This window comes from Akanthomyces muscarius, chromosome 3 (genome assembly GCF_028009165.1).
Source record: "Akanthomyces muscarius strain Ve6 chromosome 3, whole genome shotgun sequence".
Taxonomy (NCBI): domain Eukaryota; kingdom Fungi; phylum Ascomycota; class Sordariomycetes; order Hypocreales; family Cordycipitaceae; genus Akanthomyces; species Akanthomyces muscarius.
The window spans coordinates 4,114,942-4,137,690 of NC_079243.1; the positions used below are offsets into that span (position 1 = coordinate 4,114,942).

General features: G+C 54.2%; 4 protein-coding genes across 4 annotated transcripts; 2 read left to right on the top strand and 2 right to left on the bottom strand.

Moving 5' to 3' along the window:
- Positions 1-1,671: 1,671 nt before the first annotated feature.
- LMH87_002740 (uncharacterized protein) lies at positions 1,672-2,150 on the top strand (the record flags this gene model as incomplete). The annotated part of the gene is made up of 3 exons (XM_056194243.1): positions 1,672-1,751; positions 1,805-1,951; positions 2,015-2,150. The coding sequence occupies 3 exons, from the start codon at positions 1,672-1,674 to the stop codon at positions 2,148-2,150; spliced, it is 363 nt and encodes a 120-aa protein (XP_056051202.1).
- A 3,629-nt stretch (positions 2,151-5,779) lies between these two features.
- LMH87_002741 (uncharacterized protein) lies at positions 5,780-8,907 on the bottom strand (the record flags this gene model as incomplete). The annotated part of the gene is made up of 5 exons (XM_056194244.1): positions 5,780-7,012; positions 7,066-7,496; positions 7,592-7,759; positions 8,645-8,685; positions 8,765-8,907. The coding sequence occupies 5 exons, from the start codon at positions 8,905-8,907 to the stop codon at positions 5,780-5,782; spliced, it is 2,016 nt and encodes a 671-aa protein (XP_056051203.1).
- Positions 8,908-14,248: 5,341 nt separating this feature from the next.
- LMH87_002742 (uncharacterized protein) lies at positions 14,249-18,832 on the bottom strand (the record flags this gene model as incomplete). Its single annotated transcript, XM_056194245.1, has 1 exon — positions 14,249-18,832. The coding sequence occupies one exon, from the start codon at positions 18,830-18,832 to the stop codon at positions 14,249-14,251; it is 4,584 nt and encodes a 1,527-aa protein (XP_056051204.1).
- A 1,008-nt stretch (positions 18,833-19,840) lies between these two features.
- LMH87_002743 (uncharacterized protein) lies at positions 19,841-21,353 on the top strand (the record flags this gene model as incomplete). Its single annotated transcript, XM_056194249.1, has 2 exons — positions 19,841-19,874; positions 19,948-21,353. The coding sequence occupies 2 exons, from the start codon at positions 19,841-19,843 to the stop codon at positions 21,351-21,353; spliced, it is 1,440 nt and encodes a 479-aa protein (XP_056051205.1).
- Positions 21,354-22,749: the final 1,396 nt, after the last annotated feature.

Here is a 22,749-nt window from a genome sequence, read left to right on the forward strand (position 1 = left end):
AGCCCGCCCACCTGAACAGTCCTGACCCAGCGGGCCAGCAACAGGTCCACAGCGCTGTACGGATCCTGGGGCATTGGGGCAGGAAAAACAGCGCTGAGCCACTCACAGAGCCACTAAAAATAATAATGAATTGCAGGACCTGCTGGGGCCTGGCCTGGCTCTCGCCGCTCTCAGCGCACTCCATTCCTTGTTTGCTCATTCAAGTTTTGCTCTGCCCTCCGTGTTTGCTTGCTCAGCCCAGCCCTTCCGCCCCCCCGCCGCGGCCGTCAGGCCCTCCCCGCTGCTACCAGTGCCTACCGGCCACCATGTAGGCTAGTTGACTACCCCATGGCGGCGGCACCACACCTCGCGTTCATCAGATCAAGTACGAGCAGCGATTCTCCACACCCTTCGCCTTCATCATGTCGGCTTTATGCTTTTTTTTTTTGGCATTGTCTTTTTAACAGCTCGAGACGCCCGTTACAACTAGTCACTTGTACATGGTACGCCCGCGGGACGACTCGGAGATAAAATGCACCCCTGAACATTGTCAGAAAACGTACTGGCAAACACAAGCTTCTCCCCCTCAAAAAAGAGAGAGCCTCCAGAAATGTGAATCCGGGGGCAAGTCGTGCGGTCGACGAATCATTTCCCTGATCGCATCATCAAGGTTTGGGGCTACGCTCGCTTCATCGTACCACGGGCCTGGTCTAACCCTCCCCCCGGTCTAGCCAACTAATGATTTTCTGGGGCAAGCCACACTCTGTCTTTCTTCCTCTCAGATGACTTGACTCTCAGACATTTGCAATTCGAGAATTGACATGTGCGCTTGGCCACCTCAATCCCCCCTGTCCCCCTCCTCGTCTACGTCAATGCGATGGGAAACTCTACTTGGCCGGCTTGGCACCAAGCAGCTTTGAACATTGTGGCCACATGGCCGTACTTACAGAAAAGGCACAACGCATGTGTGGCTTGACAGCCGCATGTACCACGCTACAAAGCTTGATGCTAGTTGGCTACAGTTTCAAAGGCCTTCTTCGCCTTGCTGCATGCGCACATGTTAGTTAGTGCGCATCGCTACCGTCACCAAGAGTCTGAAGGCTACCTCTGCCGTGCTCTGGTGGAGAAACCTCACCAGTGACAGCTGGCAGCAGGCAGAGCGTTTACTTTTCAAATTAGCTGCTGTCACTGGCTTACTTAGCACGAGCTACTCCAACCCAGTGGAATCCCCTTCTCCATGATGAGGCTCTGCTCTCGGTGGGGAATGCGGAAACTCTCCTTGCTCCGACACGGCATTGACGACTGGGATTTGCACCGCGGAGTCATCATCGATCAGAATCTGGAGGATGGCAGCAGATGTATCTGCTCTTCTTTCTCTCCCTTCCCCTCCAGCTGAGCTCGTTAACTAGTAAAATATCATTGTTCTTCAACATGAGATAGAATTCCTTCGATCCAAGCCTGTGTGACAAGTCATCCGTTCAGCATCACCGATCCGCCCAATGTGCGGGTTCCCAAACGTGGTGCGCGCCCCTCCTCTCCAGACTTTTCCCAAAACCATGTTTACGCAAGACGCCGTCTTGGCGCCTCAGAGTTTCGCTTCCCGCACCAAATCTTGCCCTCATGTCCTTACGGAGGAAGTGGGTTTTCGACACAAATTGACTTTGTTGTGCCGTGCTCCGCCGTCTGCATCCAATGACTAGACGAAGAAATCCAATACATCAGGACAAAAAATACATTATTTTTCGTGTGGAATTTGAATTGGCTCAGAGATGGTGAGCATTGGGAGCAGAAGCATGGAGATGACGCTTATTTATACCATAGCCAGCCCGTCTTTCATCGCTATGAGGGTTATGTCTCCAAAACTCAATCTACAACCACGATTCCAGCGCGGAATGGAAGAAGCTATCACCTTTACTTGGAGTGAAGCGATCTTTGTTTCCATTATGGTAGTTGCTGGACCAGGTCGTTCAAAGTAAGGATAACTGAAATGCCCGCCCCTGTCTTCATCGAACAGACCGCAACTGCCCAAGTCTAGATCGTCATGGTTGGAATCGGCGTCCTGGTGGAGCCTCCGGAGCTCCGGGACATTGACGCGCTCACCGTCCGTGCCTCACGTTATTATCCCGCTGTCGCCTCCTACCCTCTTGTCCAGCGCCGGGTCATGCATATAGATAGCTTGAAAACGAATAGCTTCCAAGAACCCTAATAAACTCGACTTCCTTTCAGTCCAGTCTTTTACCATTCCCCAACTATCGTGACGCCTTCAACCCTTCCGCTGTGGCCAGCCCAATGGCCGAAATTTGTGGAGAGAAGCGCACTATGGACTGCCGGAGGGATCTGCAGTGCATCAGAGACACCCAAGAAACAAACTATGGCTTTGGCGAAGAAATGGAAGAAGAAACTAGCGACGTAATCCCCAACAGAAACGCTCCTGAGTGGCTTAAATTGCTCGAGGGAACGGTTGGAATAACAGGCCAGCCCCATGAACAGTGCGCCCCCCCCCCCCCCCCCCCCCGCCCCGTGGACAACGACGATGTGAAGAGGCGTCAAATAGTGGAAAGCTGCAGGAGTCATGCCCTGTGCCTGTCAACTGTTCCCCCCTGGGGAAATATGGAGTTTATTCGCCTACATGAAGCCACGACGCGGAGACACCTCGTGGCCGTGTGAAGCTTTGCCCTCTTCACATTTCACATGTAAAATGTCAACTCGTATTAGCTTCAGAAACCCTCGTGCTTTTCCCCGCCAATCCCCAACAATCCCAAAGAGTCTCACTTTAATAGAGCTGGAAAAGAAGCCCACTGTCGATCTCCCTGTGATCTTGCCCGTTTTTTTACCCCCATAACGGGAAATAAACTCGAGCACAGCAGGTCGAGCAACACGCAGCCCTCCACGCTAGCAGCCTACTACATGTGAGATCGGTGAAGAGGGCCAGGATCGGACTTTGAGCCATAACCTCCGCGCCTGCAACACGTCTCGCTAAAAATTAAGACAAAGAAATCAAACCAGGAGATGTCGGATGGGTAGCGTGTGTGTGGCAAGACGATCAATGAGGTAAATACTACCCAAATCAGTCAAGGTCGGCATGCACATCAAAGCGAAGACGCATCCTAATGGCATTCGAGACGCGCCAGAGAAGGAAGAAAAGTCATCGGCGTCGTGCACCTGTCCAGCCCTTTTTTGGGGGGTAGTTCCGCCTGCCCGCGGGCGCGTCCAGCCTTCTCATGGGCGCCAGGGGACGGGAACAGCGGCAGCGACGGAAAACACGGGGAGCAGTGACTGCGGACTCCTCATCAGCCTTTCCCCAGCAATGGGAGCCAATCGACGAGGATTATTAGTGTTCGGAGGAGGTCAAGTGAGAAACAGAAAAAGACCAGACTGAAAAAGCCGCTCGTTGCTGTGGAGTGGCTGATCTGCTTCGCCGAGCTGCTTCGGCGGCATCGCAGCCTCAATAGGGTAGGCGACGATGTTGATTATTGGAGACAGCCTGGAGGAGATTTGCCCTGATCATGTATCGCTAATGCTTTCAAATGCCCTTTATCGCTGAAATGATATTGTCATGGTGCTATTTTGGTCTTGGTATACTCTTGCTTTTCGCAATTGCATGGTGTCCTTGCTCGTCTACGTTGAATGCTCCCGTGGACAACGGCGGCATGTTTCGGTGGCCCCGGCCGACCGACACGCAGCGCTCCGGCGCTCCGCCGGAAGCTACAGCTGCATCTGCGCTGTCGACATGCCGAAAATGCCATGTAAGCAGTACTGATATTAATCCCTCTCTGCATTTTTTTTCTGCATATGCAAGCCACGTCTAGAAACATTTTCGCCATGTACCCCTTCTCCGATGGAACGGTTCCCGTCTCCGGAGCACGGAGCACATATGCGTCTTGTGTAATATGCCAAAGCTGCAGGAAAAGGCTCTCCGCATGCAGCTATGGAGGATAGGGGTTCCGGCACTCGCCAAAGGACAAAGAACAAAGGAGCGAGGAAAAAAAAAAAGGTTCACTCAACGCGTCATTTAAATCACGGTACGGAGTAGTGTGTGTTGACACAAGAAGTTTCTGCCATGGCCCTGGTCCTGCGGGCGTGGTCCTGTCGAACGGTTTGATGGACGGCGTCTTCCTTTTGCTAATCCGCAGTACGCCGTTCGCTGCCCAAAACGACGAACCCCCTCAAAGACTCCAGACTCAGGAACTGAAATGTCCACTACGTAGAAAAATAAGGTACTGGTAAAACACCATTCATTTTTACTGCGTATTTTTATTCGTAATGCAATTCACAAAAAGAGAAAAGTGCAAATTAGACAGTGACATTATTAGCCCCTTGCGACCTGCATCCTTGTCCACAAAGCGCGTCCCCAAGATCCGAGCTGCTGTCGTCGGCGCTCCGAACTGCAGCGCTCGGAAATCGAGCTCCCAGTGTCTCGTAGCACCACCATGGGAAACAACATGCCCAATTCCCCCATCCGGATTCCCTTTCCTTCCCCTCAATCTTTTCTTCAATTGATTTATTCTCGATTCCACTTTTTTGTTTATTTGTTTGCCTGATGGAGAATTTCGATGGCGTCTTGTTGAAAATTTCTGCGTCGCATCCTTCACCTTGATACTCCGAGTCCGGGCGTTCTGGACGACCATGTCCCCCATAGACCGGCTGAGATCGGACTGCCCAAGGGGATGACATCTCTCCGACGGAGATTAGGAAAAGGAGACGGCAAACATGGCAAGGCTGCCGCTGGTGGCTGTTGGACTGAAAAAAAAAAAGTCATATGCGGCCGCTGCCAGGCTTATGGACGGGGTCGACGCACATGGGACGGTTTTGATGGGTTAGGTGAGCAGGATGCTGCATTCGATTGGCGATGCAGCATGCTCGCTCACTGGAAATGGCAAAGGGATGACGACACTGCTGAAATGTCCGTCAAAGACCCAGAGAACCATGGAGATGGTCTCGACGTGACCGTCAGCCTTCTGGAATATGAGGCTGCATCACGATGCGAGCTACCCACTCAACAGGCATGGAGGTACTTTTTGAGTTCTCATGTCACGCCTCGTCTCAATCACCCTGCTCGACGTCGCAATGACCGAGGGCGAGCTGTTCTACGCCGCGGGGCACTTCCTGGAAATGGAACAGTGCTCCTGCGACAGCGCCAACGCCATCTCACATCACGGCCACACGCGACTGAGCTGAGCCGAGTCGACACATATTTCTCGAGCAGACCTGAAATGGCTGCTCCGCCCCTACGCGTGAAAAGAGGAAGAGAAATACAGCTGCCTTCATCATTAAAGCAGCTTTCATCATCAAAGCAGCTTTCATCATCAATGCAGCTTTCGTCACCAAAGCAGCTTTCATCATCAAAGCAGCTTTCATCATCAAATTAAGGATCGGTGTCTACACATCTTGCCATCCTAACGACACCTTGAATTGGATCATCAACACAGTTGACGCACCTCCAAAATCGTCCTACAGTCATCCAATGGCCTCTACATCATCACAATTTGGAACAGAAACATTGACTGGAATGTGGCATTGGCCAAGTCTATTCTATGACGTCCATCAGCATCCCGCCAGGGTGATGCTCGCCACGTTGTGCTATGAATCCACGCTCAAATATGCCAGCAAACAGAAAAGAAAAAAAAGCTTCCTAGATGGGAAGCTGTCGTCTCATTGAGACGTTGAACTGGAAACGTCCAGAAAGAGCGACATGGCTCACGGCCGTGTGACAAAAAGAATCCCAAACGCCAATCCATTATACCCTGGCGTTATATCGCTCAACATGCACCATTTTCAAATCTTGACCCCTTCAGTGCGTTTACAGACGGCTGCTGTTAGCGTCGCTGAACGACTTGGGTTCATAGACGCGCGAGCGAATGTATGATGTCAGGGCAACATCACCCCACTCCTCCCACTCGTTCCAGAGCTCCTCGGGCAGAGTGGAAACACCTTCACGGCGGGCGGCCTTCATAACCTCACGGGCAATGATGACGCTGGCCTCGCGGACACGCTCAATACGAGGATAGATGAGGCCCTTGGCAATCTCATCGGAATTCAGGCAGTTGGCCAGAGCAGACGCGGAAGTGTACACCATCTCGTCGGTGATGCGAGTGGCCTGCGAGAGAATGGCACCGAGACCAAGACCGGGGAATACATACACATTGTTGCCCTGGTTGGGGTTGTACGTAATCTCGTTGCCGTTGGGGCCCGTGACGCTGAAGGAAGAAAAGGGCGAGCCAGAGGCGAAAATGACGGAGCCGTCCGTCCACTCGACAGCCTGCTCAAAGGTGCATTCGGCCTTGGTGAGAGGATTGCTGAGAGGGAACAGAATGGGGCGGCGGTTGGGGCCACCTCCGTCGACCGAGTGCTTGAGAGCACGAATGGACGACTCAGTGAAGATGCCAAACGTGGCAGCCAGACCGACAAGGGCGCTGGGGCGGACGTACTCAATGACCTCCTCAAGAGTACGGAACTGCTGGCCGTGGTTGTCAGTACGGGCAAAGTACTGCTTGTGCTCAGCGAGGTGGTCACCGCGGTCCGTGGTCACAAGACCCTTGGTGTCTACGAGCCAGAAACGGTCACGGGCCTCGCTCTTGCTGAGACCGCGCTTTGTGTAGTACTCGACGAGCTGCTTGGCGACACCGACACCAGCGGAGCCGGCGCCCATGAAGACGAGACGCTGGTCCTCGAGAGGGACACCAGACAGGTTGACGGCACCAATGTAGCCACCGAGCACGACGGCACCAGTGCCCTGGACGTCATCGTTGAAGCAGCGATGGGTGTTGCGGTAGCGGTCGAGGTAGTTGAACGCCTTTTCACTCTCAAAGTCCTCAAACTGGACAACCATGTTGGGGTAGACCTCCTTGACGGCGTCCATGAACTCGTCCATGAATTCTTGCTGAGCGGCCTTGGAGACGCGCTTCTGGCGGAGACCCAGGTACAGAGGGTCTTTGAGGTTGGACTCGTTGTCCGTGCCAGTGTCAAGAACGATGGGCAGGGTCTTGTCAGGGCTGATGCCAGCGGCAGCAGTGTACAGGGAAAGCTTGCCAATCTGAAAGTGTTAGCTCGAGACGACACGAAGCATCATCGGCAGTATGAGCTTACAGAAATGCCAACGCCATTTACGCCGAGATCACCAAGACCAAGAATACGCGAGCCATCAGTGACGACGCAAATCTCAGGGTTGGTACAGGGCCAGTTACGGAGCATGGTCTTGATCGAGCGGCGCTGCTTGATGGAGATGTACAGGGCCTCAGGGCGAGTATACAGGGTGGAGTACTGCAGGCAGACATCGCCAATGGTGGGGGTATATACGAGAGGCATGAGCTCACGGATGTTGTCCATGAGGAGGCGGTAAAAGAGGTCGATGTTCTGGGCCTTGAGGTTTGACAGGTACAGGTACTTGTCAATGTTGGTCTGGCGAGTCTGAATCATCTTCATGGCGCGGATGCTCTGGGTCTCAAGGCTCTCCATGGTGTGGGGGATGAGGCCGGTGAGGTTCTTGGCGACGCGCTCCTCTGGGGTAAAGGAAAGACCTGCCGGGAGTGTAAGCAGCGAACGGAGACATGGATCCGACACGGCTCGATGAGACGAATCCACGACGGCGAAAGCGGCAACGAACAAAACATACCCTTGTTCCAGTGAGGTTCACGGATGATCTGGTACCCAGCGGCATCGGTCTCGGCAAGATATTCGGTGGTCTGGGTTTGCTTGACCTCGGCGAACCGGTCTTGCGAGTAGCCGCGATGTTGGTCCAAGGCAGTCATTTTCATGGCTTCTTGGATAGCGGTTATGTCGACTGCACTCATTGGGTTGGGTCGGGTCAGTCTTTGAACGGGAATGGATTGTCTAGAGATTGAAGTCTGCGAGGCGGAGCGGGCAGAGTATCTGGAGATGGAACGGGCAGAAGCTCTGGAGCCAATGGAGGAAAGGGATGCGGAGCGAGGAGTAGCAATGTCGGACGTGTCTGTGCTGATGGGATAGGACGAAGCCATTTGCAGAGCAGAGGCACGCGACAGGAATGAGGGCCGACGAGCAAGAGGGTTATTTGCAAGAGCGTTGTTGAGGGCAGTGAATCTTGGTCTCGACATGACTCTGGGAGGCGCCGGGCGGGGGAAGGGGAAGTTATATGAAGCTTGAGGCGGTGGCGAGTGGAGAAGGGTGCAATGCAAGTGAAGTGAGGCCGTGAGGAGGACAAGGGACGGTCCGTGTTGGAGGCGCAAAGGAGGTTGCAGAGCAGCAGAGGACGAGACGCCGGATACCGCACAAGCCACGGGGCTAGGCAAGGATGGTCGGAGGCGAAGTGCAATGGAGGGGGTGTGTGGGCGCAAAGAAACGAAGCAAGAACGGACGTTTCAACGAGTTGGGAGAAGTTGACAAAGGACCAGAGGAGGAAAAAGTGTGTGTGGTGGGAGAGCGACGGCGAGCGAGATTCAAAGTGAGGCAGCGGATGCGAATCGGAGGGGGGATCCAGAAAAAAATTGGAGTAAGAGACGGGCTGGCTCCGAGTCGGGAGAGAAGGGGGGGGGGGAGGGGTGTGACGGAAGCTAGCTGGCTAGGACAAGGGTCCCCATGGCGCCCTCAACAAGCCAGCCGGGATGAATAGGAACGAGGAAGAAGGGAAGATGGAGATGGGGAGAATGGCTGTTTTGGAATAGAGGCAGAAGAGACGAGGTGCGCGTACCTGACGGGTTGTTGCTGTTAGAAGCAACCGAGGGGTTTGGTCTGGGCGACGTTTCAAGAGGATAAAGCGTGTATTGACTCAGGTCGACTGTAGCAGCTAGCACGATGGCGAGGATAGTACTGCAAGAGAACAGAAGCAGCGCCAGCTTTATGACGAATGTTGCTTGCGTTTATAAACGAAAAGGCAAATTTGCAAGAGTAAAGGTTTTCGAGAGGAGAAGCGAAGATGTGAAGAGGGAGGGGGAGGCCAGTAATAAAGTCCATCGTTGGAGGCCAGCTTGCCGAGCCAACCCCTCCTCCTCCCAAGCTGTATTGATCCCCCCGGGGAAAGTAGAATAGGTCAGTTACGGAGCACAAAGACCAAAGAAAAAGTAACTTGTAGAATTTGGAGAAGGAATACAGACTACAAAAAAGGCGCGAAATGAGGCCGGGGGGTGAAGCTAGAAAAGCCTTGCTCAGCAGCCACAGTGAGCGCTTCAGTGGGCGGGCTGTCGAGGTACTGAGTACAGGTACCTGCACCCTCCGTGGTGGGCAAGAATAGGTAAGCAGTGCTTAGCAGGACCGGGCAAAGTCGCGACAGACTGTGGACGGGCGGCTCCGGGAGAGGAGAGAAAGAGAGAGAGAGCGCCTTTGTTCATTTCAAGAATTTGGAGAAAAAAAATGGAGTCTTTTGGAATTGAATCAATTTAATGTTATTGCGTCTTTGGATATCTTTTGATCCGTGCAAGCGGCGCCGTCATGCTAGATAGAGCGTTGCTTTCACAGACCAACTGTTTGAATGTGGCCAGGTACCCGCGTTTGCTGTCGCGTGCTCTTTTTCGTACAGTTGCAGACCCTGTACAACACGGCAGAAAAGAAAAAAGCCTCACCCGTATTCGATTAAATACAACAATCGCCACCAACTCCCGAGCGCCAAAAAAAGGAAACAGTGCCGAGATATATAATATGTTGGGCGCGCGTTGTCAGCTGGCGCAGCAGCCCCAACCACCACCACCACCCCCATGTCTCGCTTGCTTTGCCAACAGCAGGTGAGCAGCATCGGGGACCGCCCCTGTCTGTCTGACCAGCAAGTGATGTCTCTGATTTCCCTCTGCGCGGCCGTGTACAAGGCCCGTACCGGCTCCGGACATTGCTACCACGCTGCTTTGCCCTGTCTTGGCAGTGCGGGTGGTGTAGTTTCTACAGCGTCTATACCTGGCGTCTACCAGTACAAGGCACTAATTCCGTCTCACGAGAGGGAGCAACACCAACCCGTATTAGTCCGCGACATCCGAGCCGTCATAGCCGGTTGCTGGTGAGTCTTGCACTTTGCGATACGAGAGGAACGGGACGAGACTGAGCTGGCCAAAAAAAAAAGAAGAAGCGAAAAAAGAAGAAAAATTGGAAAGCATACAACAAGGCAACACGTAGACTTGCATCACCAACAGAAGGGCCAAGAAGCTTACTGTGACTTTAGTGGCTGCGGCAGCCTCCCCCACGCTCCACTGTTCCGGGGACGACAGCGCCATCGCACGCCCGGCCGTCTCCAGTGTCCGACGGCGCTGCACGGCCGGCGGACTCCTTGATGCATCGGCGACGATGCCCGTTGTTCTGTAATACCGATTATCAAAAGAAAATGGGAAAAGAACTTGACCGACGCCCAAAATAACACATCCCGAAGCCACATCCCAATTACGGCCTCGCCGCTAACCTTACCCATGAGGGTTCCTCGAGCACAGGCCCCTCTCTCATGTCCGTTTGCTTCCCCTGCCAGCTGCCGCCACCGTTTGCTTCTCGTCGGGCATCAACAGCGATCCGCAAACCCTGGCCGTCTTTTTTCATCAACCATGACAGGACGATAATATTCAGGCTCGCGCCATCAACCGACCCAGGGACCTGGGCTGAGCCTCGACGCACGCCCCTGCGCGCGCCCATCGACCAGACGAAACACACACTCGACTCCGGAACACTCTGCCGGGCCACTGTTCGAATGAGAAGTCGTCTTGGCCCTCCCACTTGCAGCTGCATCGCAGACAATGCCAACGGCACACACCGCCATCGGTGTTTCAAGACAAGAGCCTGTGACATATGGACAGCGCCTTTTGCAGCTGCTATTCTTACAATACCCGTCTTGAAGCCGCTCCCGTCGTTTCCCCTTGATAGACCGGACCAATATCAACACAACAACACAACGTGGACATTGTGGCTTCTCCTTTTCAGCCCCTGGCAGCCTGAAGACCATCAAACGTTTCTTTCATCAGACTAGCAAGGGCCACTCTACTGGTAACTATTCGATGGAAAATTTCTTTTGCTTCTTTGGCAGCTTCGAAACTCCATTTTATTAGATGGCCCGAGTTCCAGCTCCCAATTCTCCACACGCCAACCGCATGGCTCCCCTGATTTTGGAGAGCTGCGATGCGCTTCTACCGCCCAGTAGGTCGCAGCCCTGCGCTGCCCCCCTGGCTTCCTCCATGCTACAATTGTCAGCGATGAAATATCCGACACATCTTACTTGCTCTCTCCAAGTCCTCAACTAGAAATTTTCTATGCAGCTTCCGGATTCGTATAACAAGGCCGATCTCCAGGCTACAGACTCCAACCATGGAAAAAATTCATTACACGCACGTCTTCCGGTGTCGGGGTCTGTTTCTCTAGCGCGGACCCGCCACTCTTTGGAGAAGGGCTTCCATTCGAGCTGCGACAGCTTCCCGCCGTGAGCGCGCCCAACAATTACCCGGGCCAGACTCAAGTATTACTTCCACAGTGGGCTGGCATTTGGAGAATTGTTTCCACAAAAATTGGAGTCTGTCGTTCAACAGCGTCGACGGCGCCTCGTTCACGAATCATCAGTCAAAGCTTTTTTCGTGCGTTATTGTGCGACGTGAAGAAAAAAGAGTCACCACTTCCGCAGCGGTGTACTCGCCAACATTGCAGCCAGCCACATTCAACAACTATATCCGACTGCGATTGGTATAAGACCGCGGGCTCATAATCTGATGCGGAAAATCAAACACGTGCCGCCTGAAAAGACCCTTCATCTCCTGAGAAACCAAGACTCCGTACCGCAAAATTGCAACTTATTTGGCATCAATACAAATAACAAGACTCGGCCCCACGAATACGGCCCTTGGAGACTGCCACCCCAAACTGTCGCATTTCCCCAACTCTAGCTCCCGACTTTGTCCGACAAAATGGGGAATTCTCATGCGCCCCTGACGCGCCTCCAACAAGGTGCTAATTTCACGCCCTCTGCGCTCTCGGTGGGCCTCGCGCATTTTCCCCAACGGCCAGGCGAGCCGACGTCGAAATTGAGAATAGTGCCATCGCCAGACCGGCGATGAGTCTACTGGCACACGGGTCTACCGAGTCTACTTGCGCATGCTTCCCCTCATTGCCCGATGAAGTCTTGGGCATGTCAGGATTCACCGATATTTCTTGCTTCTGTCCGAGCTTTCTCTACGCAAACGAAGATGAACCGAGACAGTGCCTGAGACGGCAACTTGCCGGGACCCGAGATTTCTCGAACACAAGTCAATGTGCGACAGCACTGGGACTTGTCTTGCAGGGTGTCGTTCTCGTCTTCTTTCTCGCCTTTCCGCCTGTCACGGGAGGCTGGCCATACCTGACGGCCTGCTCAACCGCCTACACATCCCCCAGCGCCCTCTATCGGCGTCTTGGCTTTTGCAACTTGACACATTCAACGCCAGCAATTACACATGGCGGCGTAATCCATCAGCAGAAAACAGTAGTAATAAGTATTGGCATTATATCCACATGCCGCATTTGGGTATCAGCGAGAAACGGCTCGGCAAAGCAGATCATACGTGGGCTTGTCGTGCCACATTCATGCCGTCGCGGCACTCACTCGGTATTGGATCATCACTCGAAAAAGAACGCTGCCTGCAGCCGCAGACCATGATATAGCCACGTGCAATCTGTGCTTTTACTTTAATTAACTTCGGCTTGAATCGGCAAACCGAAATGCTTCGCTGCCTTTTGCACACATGTCAAACAACGGGCTTGTAGTGTGAGTGTGGCCTGTGGTAAAACTACTCCGGCTCCGCTCTGCAAGCTGCATATATCAATCATGGCCCCATGTTGCAGTTTATGCGTCATATGAATCCATACACAGTTCTGTGCTTCAGGACAAAAAGCAAGAGAGAAAATCCCCGTGCTGCTCCCGCATCTTTCCGATCTCGGTATTTCTGGGACGCTGTAGTCATCCAGGGCGCCCGCTCTCCCCGCATCCACACCAACCGGCACGAGAGAGATAAGCGTGGGGTGATGATGAGATACAGCGCTCTCTGGGCCGCCGCAGTTCCTTTTTACCCCGGCTATTCTTATTTGATGGTCCCCTGTTTTTCCAGACAAAGGGCTCTTGGTGATTGGCTGACGCTAGGTGACTCTTTTACGGTCCCAGACTGGCTTCGGCTTAAGCTTTCACATGGAAGACCGCCTTGAGGGATAAGCTACCACCGCCGCTACCACCATCACCTGAGCCGGACTTACACTCGAAGTGATATTTTACAACACCTGTGTCAGGCTTATTAGTGTTTTGACAGATCTCGCTACTGTCCTTGCCCCCCTCCCTGCTTCTGCGCGACCCGACTGCCGTTAGTTCCCACCTCTCACACTTGCACATGTAAATAGATTTTTGCTCCACAGAGCGGCGTTTACAGCCTCATGCCACACTTTCGGGTCCACGCCCCAACCTACTGCGGTGCATTTTGACCTAGAGAGCACATGGAAGTCGTTGCTCATATGCTCTGCTTTGATCTTCCCGACATTCCCCCCTCGCTCCCCCACACCCCTGGCCAAAGCTCGACCACCAGCTACGCACAGTCATGAAGCGTCCTCGTCTTACAGCCTCGGGAAAGTCACGGCATGTTTCCCCTCACATGTAGACCTTTTACCCCAACTCGCAACGAGTTTATCCCGGAATGACAAGACGTAATTGCGCAGCCAATAGACCGGTATAGGAGTACAAAGTTGGAGTCATCCTCGGAGTCTTGGATCATGTACCGGTACTTCTGCCGCTGCAGCTGGCTCAACAGTCACACGCCCCCCCTATGACTCCAATTGTTCTCCGAATTGCCCATGATGGCTCAGCTTGCATCACTAATTCTTGTCGTCAGCCTGTGTCCTGTCTCGCGTCATATTCCAGCCAACCCTTGCGGTCTTGTTAACCGCGGGACCTCGGGGTTGCATGGCCGGTGATGCATCTCACCTGCGAAAGACTAGGTTGTATTACCGTAGGCGCAAGCCTGTATACTACACAGGCTGTTACATGTACCATGTTCACATGCCATTGAGTGATTTGAGCTGTTTTTGTGTTCAGTATTGACAGTTATATACATTTCAGTCAAGGTTGCTTCCAAAGCTCTGTAAATGACACATCTGCTCAACCTGTGACGAAAATCATCTAAAATGAAAGAAGAAAGAAATGCTAAGATGCTCGAATCGTATCTCGCATGGTATCTCAGAACAAAAATGATCATCCCTCCCTTATGCCTTTGTAGCATAGTCAGTAAAAAGAAACCAAGCAAAATGAAGGCAAAAATCTCAGATCCTGCTTAAATGAGCGAACAAATCTTTGTACACCATACACACACACTCTTTCCCTCTCCTAACTAAACGCCAGCATCCGCTGCGTTGCACGCTCCATTTTGCTCATCGTCGCCTCGTCTAGGAGCGCCCACCACCTGCTCAGCCCCATGGCATACTGGGCCTCGGCCTCCATGACATCGACAGGCGGACCTTTAATCTGCGGCAGCGCAACGTCACCGGTGCTGGCGGCCTGGCGGGCCTGCTCGTCCCATACGGCCCACGCTGAGACATCGCCGGCGCGGAGGCCGAAGCCGCGGTCTTTAACCGCGACCACTGTCATGCCGCGCAAGAGGACCACGTCGCCGCGCTGCACCGCAGGCAGCGACTGCTGGTGTGGGCGGAAAATGTGCGCGACGTAAATGCCCTGCGGCGCCGAGGACGGGTCGACCAGGAGCAGCTCCAGCATGTAATCGCGGGGCCCGTTCTTGGGCCGATATGGCGGCGCGGGCGTCGACGCCGCCACCGCAATCATGTCGGCCGTCTTGTTCAGCGCCGTGCGCAGGCTCTTCAGCGCTAGGTTGTCTGGGAGCGTCGTGCGCAGATCCCGCTGCAGCTGCAGCTTCAGCTCCGATGCCGTTGCCAAGCTCTCGGCATCTTCGGGCGGGGGAGAGGCAGCAATCGCGGGGGCCCGCAGCCCGGCGCTAGCGGGCGACTCGCTCGGGCGGCCGGTATAGCGCTGCTCCTGCTGCAGCTGCATTTGCACCTGTGTACTGGGCGTCAGCGGCGTGCTGGCCGCCGGAGAGCGTGTTCCTGAGGAAGATGCGTCATCGAGACGCACGCTGCGGACCGATGCGTCGGGGATGACTAGGCCTTCCTTGAGGCCCGCCTCCGCAATGTTTTCCATGCTGCGCGTCACTCGCAGCATAATAGGCCGCGAGGGAGTGTGTTCGGCAGACCTGGGTGATGCAGACGAACGGCCGGTGCTGGCGGCGGCGGCTTTGGCTATGGCCACGCTAGGGTCTGCCTGGTCCGCCGTGCCGCGGCTGCGCGTGATGCGGAATGAGCGGTGCAGAAGTGGCGTCCTATCGCTGTTCTTGCTGCTAAGGCTGGTATTGAACTCAATGGATGTGTCAACAGTCAGGTCATTAGTCTTATCAATGGACCTGCTACTGCGTCTGTGACTATGCGGCGAGGACTTCGTGGCTTCAGCCTCGTTCTCCACCTCGGGCTGCTGCTTGGTCTGCGAGCGCGTTCGCCTGCCCGTCTCGGAAATGGTATCGCTACGCTTGCGACGATGTTCCTTGGCAGACACGGGCAGAGGAGGCGGAGGGAGCTCTGGCTTTGGCGAAGATTGTTGTAGAAACTCGTCCATGATTTGCTGGCTCGCTGCCATGTCGTCCTCATCTGCGTCTCCTTCCGCACCTTGATGCGGTTGCTCTTGTGTAGTCTGAATAATCTCGATTCCAGCAGCCTCGGCGACAGGTATGTGGGTGTCAATAGGCGTGAGGAGCTGGCGATTAGTAGTGGACACCGTTGGGCGTGTGGTAGTGGATTGGGCGGCGACTTCGGCCTCGCTCGTGAGCTGCTTGACATCTGTTTCCGACAGTTGGCCCTGCACCTCTGGCACAGACACTTCCTCAGGATCCTCTTGAGCCAGCTCTTCAACAAGTTGAGTAGATGCACTCAGTTTCTCTTGCCCAGCCTGTTCAACGACCTCTTTAGCAACCTCTTCAAGAACCAGAGTTGACTCCTCGGGTGCCTTGAGACTTGGCTCGACCACCATCTCCCGCTCGTCTTGCTCTATGGGAACCTCTTCGGCGGCAACTGTAGGCGGAACCTCGACAAGCATTTCGACTTCTTCGGGTTCCTTGATGTCCATATCAACGTCAGGTTGAGACTTGATCTCATTTTCGATGTCCTCAGGAGCCTCTGCGACATGAATGTCAGCATCAGCGTTTGCAGCTTTCTCGACATCTGACGCATCCACCTGGGCGGGTTCAGGTGTCACATCTTCCTCCATCGCATTGGAATCATCAGCTTCAACTGAGGCAGTTTCAGAAGCAACATCTTCCTCCATCGCGTTGGCATCTGTAGCTTCAACTGGGGCAGGTTCGGAGACAATGTCTTCCTCCATTGCGTCAACTTCCTCTGCAACCTTATCCACTTTGATGGGAGAAGGACTGCGCGAAGCTGTTTCCTTGAGCGGAGGTTCGGCCCCCACCACGGAATTCGAGCCGACTTCGTCGCCGACCTCGTCAACATCCATTTCGTCGGCCGACACTTGCATTTCTTTTGCCGATTCAGTCTCTTCAGCTGGTGATACCCGAGGTTCGGCGTCAGCCTGATCCTCTTCTCTTAAGCGCTTCACAATGTCGACCTCATCAAGATGCTCATCAGCAGAAGCATCTTCATCGCCGGCATGGCCAGCGTCGTGTTCCACCACTGCCTCTTCGCGACTGGACTCCCGAGTATGCGACCCTTCATCCGCTGATATTTGGCGGGCAATCTCGTCATCTATCTCAGACTCATCTTCAGGCTCTTCCTCATCTTCGTCAAACTGCTCCGGTTCGGCTGATTTGGGGGGGATTACCGTACTGGTAGGTGCTGGGACTGGGGTGGAGGGCTCAGCCTCATCCTCTGAATCTGAAAGAAGACTAATGTAAACGGGGTCTTGAGAAGCTGGTCGGTCGCGGGCGGCAGGCTCTTCTTCTTCTTCTTCCTCTTCTTCTTCTTCATCATCTTCTTCTTCTTCATCATCTTCTTCTTCGTCTGAATACTCTCGCCCTTCTTCATCATCGTCATCGTAGTGCTGCTCGTCATCCTCGCCACAATGCTCGTCGAGCCCCGATTCTTCCTCATCGTCATACTCTCCCTGTGCATCATCTTCCTCTTCGTCCTGTTCTTCCTCGGACTCTACTGCTTGTAGCATCCGTGGTGGCTCACCAGCCTCGATATCGTAGTCTGTGCTTTCATCCTGCTCCTCGGCTTCTTCCTCTTCGTGAGTTTTCTGGCCTGCTACTTCACTGCGCATCTGATCGAAAGTGCGAGGGAGATCGAATGCATGTGGTTTCGATTCTTTGAGGATTTGCTCATGCTCTTGTATTTCCGGATATGTATTGGCCTCGTAGATGTCATCCTCTGGCTGCTCCTGGGCCGACGAAGTTGGGTGAGGAAATGGCTCGACGGCGAATGGGTTCCTGATGGCAGCTGGTAGTGGAAACTCCGTAGTGGAAAAGGGATTTGAATGCTGTTGATCTTTCGGACTCTGTGTCACGCCGAAGTTTGTATCGATTTCGGGGTACGCCTCGTTGGCTGATATATCGAAAGCCAATTCCGGCTGCCCAGGTACCCGCTCTTCAGCAGCATCGCGACTTCGCATCGATTCTGCAAGAGCATCATTAAACACGGGGATACTGCTAGTAGAGGCCGTTGTAGTGTGCTCGGCCGAAAAGCCAGAGTTCCCAAAGGAGGAGCCAAAGATGCCGCTTTGTGGAGGCGTGGCTGTCGCCGTAGATGCGAATATATTTGTACTCCCGCCAAACAATGGCCGGCTAGGCTGAGCAGCTGAAGAAGCCGTCTCTTGTGTTGTGGTAGAAGGCGCACCAAAGATTGGCGCTGCGAAATGACCGTTGGGCTGCTCTTGAGGCTTTCCAAAAGTCATAGGGGTTGGCGACGACGGAATCAAGGAGGCAGACTCGCGTGCTTGCTCCGCGATCTGGAACGCGAAAGAGGTATTGAGTGTCTGCGAGGATTCATCCACCATAGCGGGACTTTTGAGAGACGCTACTATAGGCTCGTCAGGTTCGTCCGCCTCACTGTTCTCTTCTCCGTCGCTCTCGAGTTCGTGCAGTTTAGGTGCTTTCGGCTCTGGGCTGGGTGATCGGCTGCTATACTTCCACCCCGTGGCACCCATGCTAAAGCGTGAGCGTTTTGCCTTTTTCTTCTTCCTCTTGGCCATGTCCTCGTCGAAAATGTCGAATCCATCTTCGAAGAGCGATCCGTACGAAACGCGGGCTCGTTTGAGGAACGCAGGCGAAGCGTATTCGGCAGGCTCGAAGGCGTAAGATGCCAGTCGCTTCGCTGGCAAATTGCTGTTCGGGGAATGCGCGCCGGGTGTCGAGACTACTTCTGTAGCAAACAGCCCCGAGTGATTGAGGGGCGAGGAGCCCTGCGGCGTAAGCGTAGCCAGAGGCGCGTCGTTTCCGTCTGCATCGTCCGGGAGAGTCAAATCTAGAATTTCTGTCTGCTGGTCATCTGCCCGCCGAACGCGCATCAGCAGCCGGTTGGTGAACTTGAGCTGCCACTCCAGAATCGTGCCGGGCACCCGCGTTTGCAACTTGTGCGCCTCCCACTCTGCCCCCTCGAGGGAGATTCGCAGGGCATCACCGCCGCCTATTCCTGCATCTGCGAGCTTTTGGCCGACCTGGCCGTGGAATTCGAGGCGCAGCTGGCCGCGCGCATGTCGTAGACGAAAGTCGTGCTCGGCGAGGATAAATGCGGCGGAGTGGGAGACGATGCTATAGGGCCATGTAATCGTGACCACGCCATCGATGACGCGTGATTCTCGGTCGGCCAGCTCGGGTTTGAGCTGCGCAATAGGTGTGGGCGTCTGAGCATCGAGCGTGCTGCTCGCTGCAGAAGCGCGAGCTGTAGCTTCGGCCATGGTGAAGCTTGGGCGGGTGTGCGGAGGGCAAGCTCACGATGGAGCTTCCGATCGGGAAGTCAATAACATCGACGGGTTAATGGGGACGACGACCTTTCTTTGGAGTTTGATAATTTGCTCGTTTGTGCCTGTAGCGCGGAGGCAGCTTCTGAGCGAGTGGTGATGAGCGGAGATGAGGGAGAGAAGTGGTGGTGGGTTGGGTTCATCAATTTAGTTGCTGCCAAAAAAAGCTGTAACTAGGGATGCCATGGAGCTGGCGCGCCAGTCCAACACTGCGTTTGCACTGCGTTTGCACTGCGTGTGGTGAGGGGCAGCTGGCGCAATCGGATTTCACATTCACAGTTACTTCTAACGCGTTTTGTCGAATGATGAATTTTCTTCCCTTTTTTTCTCTTCAAACTCGCCCAAGAATATGAATACTATTTTCTAGTTCAAAGTGCTGCTGCATTATCAGCTCCCTCTTCTTACACGAAACTCCGCTCCAGGTTGATAATGTGTATCGATACAGAGCAGTTGAATTGCGAGTTTTTGAACCACCTCATCAATCCTTCAAACGGCGCTTGTGTCTTCCGCTCTCAATACAAAGAAAGTCGACATCTACCACACGGATGATTATAGTCAAGTTACCAAGGGACTGTCCTTGTCTGGATCGCGACAAGCCTCTAGCGTGTAGATTGCAGCGGGTCACGCCTGCCAATCGCCGACATTGTCAGCCTGGCCTGGCCTGGCGCTACGCTGTGGCTCCAGCAATTTTTTTCCCAGTCCTCCTCCACCAGGTAAACTTTTTTCCCTAGCTCGAGGCATGCGCTTGGTGGAAATCCGAGGACGCTGTACTCTTCCTTCTTTTGGCCCTCTGGTTTCATCCCAATTGCGATTACTAGTTGCGACTATTCATCCCCTTAGCTGCCTGTTGCTGTTGTAGAGAGCGTGGCCAGCTTGGTGCCCGTCTCCTCAGGATAATCAGGTCCCGTAGTCGCTCGTATGCGCCGGGCCGGAATACCCTTCAAGATGGCCTCTGAAATTGCCCGAGACGGCATATTTGGTATGCTCAACCGTTCCCTCCCCGCGATCTGCCTCACCGCGGCAACACGCTAATTGCAGTGCGCTCTTTCTAGCCATCAACAAACCCTGCGGCGAGAGCTCTGCGCAGGTCATCCGCGTCTGCCAGCAGCATTTCAACCCCTCCAACTTCTTCAAACCCATGCTCGACAACGAAGTTGCGCGCCGCCTCAAGGAGTCGGGCGGCCAGTTCAAGCGCCGCCGACAGGAGAAGAGGGCGTCGCAGGTCAAGATGGGCCACGGCGGCACCCTTGACCCTCTCGCCACCGGCGTCCTCATCCTCGGTGTCGGCACCGGCACCAAGCAGCTGTCCCAGTTCCTCGACTGCACCAAGGCATACGAAACTGTCGTCGTCTTTGGCGCCAGCACCGACACCTACGACCGCGTCGGCCGCGTCCTCTCCAAGCGACCTTACGATCACATTACAAAAGAGAAGCTACAGGAGGCGCTCGAGTCCTTTAAGGGCAAGCAGACTCAGATTCCACCGCTGTATTCCGCCCTCAAGATGAATGGCAAGCCACTGTACGAATACGCGCGCGAGGGCAAGCCGATTCCTAGAGAGATTGAGGGCCGCGAAGTCGAGGTACTCGATCTGGAGCTCGTCGAGTTTTACGAGCCCGGCAAACACAACCATCGCTGGCCTACCGAGGAAGCCTCTGCCTCGGAGCGCAACCTGGCCGAGCAGGTTTGGCGCCTCAAGAAGTCGCAAGAGACGGCCAAAAAGCTCACCCCTGAGGAAAAGCACGAAGACGATGAAGCGATAGCAGCGCATGAGTCGTTTAAGAAGAAATTTGAGGAGCGCCAAGATGACCTAATCCGGGACTCACCTAAGCCGTCTCGCCAGCGTAACTCCAAAGATGCCATGATGTCGGGCGCCCTCGGCGCCCTCCCCCAGGCTGCCACACACTCGACCAAGGGCTCCAATCTTGTGCAGCCCGCGCCCGATAAAAACACGCCGCCTCCCTGGACCGACGAAGGCCCTCCCGCGGCCAAGATTAGACTCACCGTCACATCTGGATATTATATCCGCAGTTTCTGCCACGATCTGGGCGCCAAGCTCGACTCGGCCGGGCTCATGGCCGAGCTCTGCCGCACGCGACAGAGCGACTTTACCGTCGGCGGCATCAACTGCCTCGAGTACGATGACCTGGCCAAGGGCGAGGAGGTTTGGGGCCCGCAGGTCGCCGACATGCTGGCCCGCTGGAACGGCGAGCCAGGTGGCAACTGGACAGCTGCTGACGCCAAAACGAATGGTGCGACCGCCCCTAGCAAAGCGCACCCGCGAGGCCCAAATGGTAGCGGCCCGACCAGTCCTGCAAAGGGTGAGAAGCGCCGTCGCTCTCCTTCCGAGGAGTTACCCAGGAAAGCTGCCGCTCGCGGTGACAACGATAGCCTGCGGCCAGATACACCGGGCCGTCGACCGTCAGATGACGAGAAGTCGTGGAACGGCTTTGACGACTAGACCGCGGCAAACCACCACTATTCATGAACCCGCGGTGGCGGACACGATATCATTGGGATCAGGCGTTGGGAGAATTTAAGGACACACACAAAAGAGCTGGGGGGCGTGGCATACTCATACATTGTACATATCCATTTGCAACTTATAGCAGGCTACTCCGGGGTAATCGAATATTGACACTTCCCTACTTCAATCCGCCTCACATCTTCTATTGACTTGGCAAAGATAGTAGTCTAAATAAAATTCGGATCCATGCGATGTGCCGTCTCTGAGGACAAGAGAATCCTGGCTCAGTGTCTCCTATGACATACGTCTTGTAGTTTGCCTGATCGCCCCTCATCCTCCATTGCGACAACTTTCGAAAGAGCACCCAGCGGCATCAGAGGCAGCTGCGGCGACAGAGTTTGTCACAGATGTAATTCACCAAGGCCAGTCCAGCTTCCATGGCTGATTGGCAACAAGTAAACCCCTTGGGTGCTCTGACTTCGGAAGAAAGCCGCTTGCTTGCCCCCCTCCCTTTGCGCCTGAGAACAATATTGGCGACAAAGGTACGGTCATTTTTCAAAATTTTCCGTCTTACATTGAGACGGGTTCACACTACCAACTGGTTTTACCTTTCTTCTATCGCGCCCATGACGATCAAACAAGTTGCCAAGCACCAGCTGAAGCAACCTTCACAAGAGTCTTCCCCAGGTATCTAGGTATGTGACCGAGCCGAGACACTGCACTCAGTTATTGCCTCTGAGCGTTAACACTGGCCAGAGGTATCGCAGTGAGTCTGTAAACGACACTGCTATTATTTTTGTTTCGGCTAGTGCAGTAAACAGCGAGAGCTTAGTAGTCGCCTACAGATATTATCTATGGCTTCGACGGCATATCATACTCTTCAAGAATACAGCGGTGTTTGAGCTGCGAGATGCGAGACATGGCATGGTAGGGTACAATGTACATGCTGCCTTTGATTTACAGCCCTGTCATTGACTGATGACTGAATGGATCGCCTCGCTCTGATTTTTTGTAGCGCATCACCTCTGTTGCTCGTACTGTTGTTTCGCGCGGCGCGCGGCGCAGATTCATCTGGTTTCTAGAAAGCTGTAGGGTATCTACGACGCGCCTGCACTGATTCATGCCATTCGTGGTTCGCTACAAAGATTTCTGCGCGCGCGCCTTTCTTGCTGTGGCGTGTTCCAACGAGACCTCATGCCTGTGGCGAATCTGCCATCCATCCTGCAACCACCACGGATGCACCATCTGATCAAAAATGTAAAAAGAAAAAAAAATGAAAGATGGCCAGCTGCAGTATAAAAACCTGCTGAATGTCTCGGATCTGGGCGAGCGTACAAGATAGGCAGGCCTTGAGTCTACCAGCCAACAAGTCCAAAGTTCAAGTAAGAGC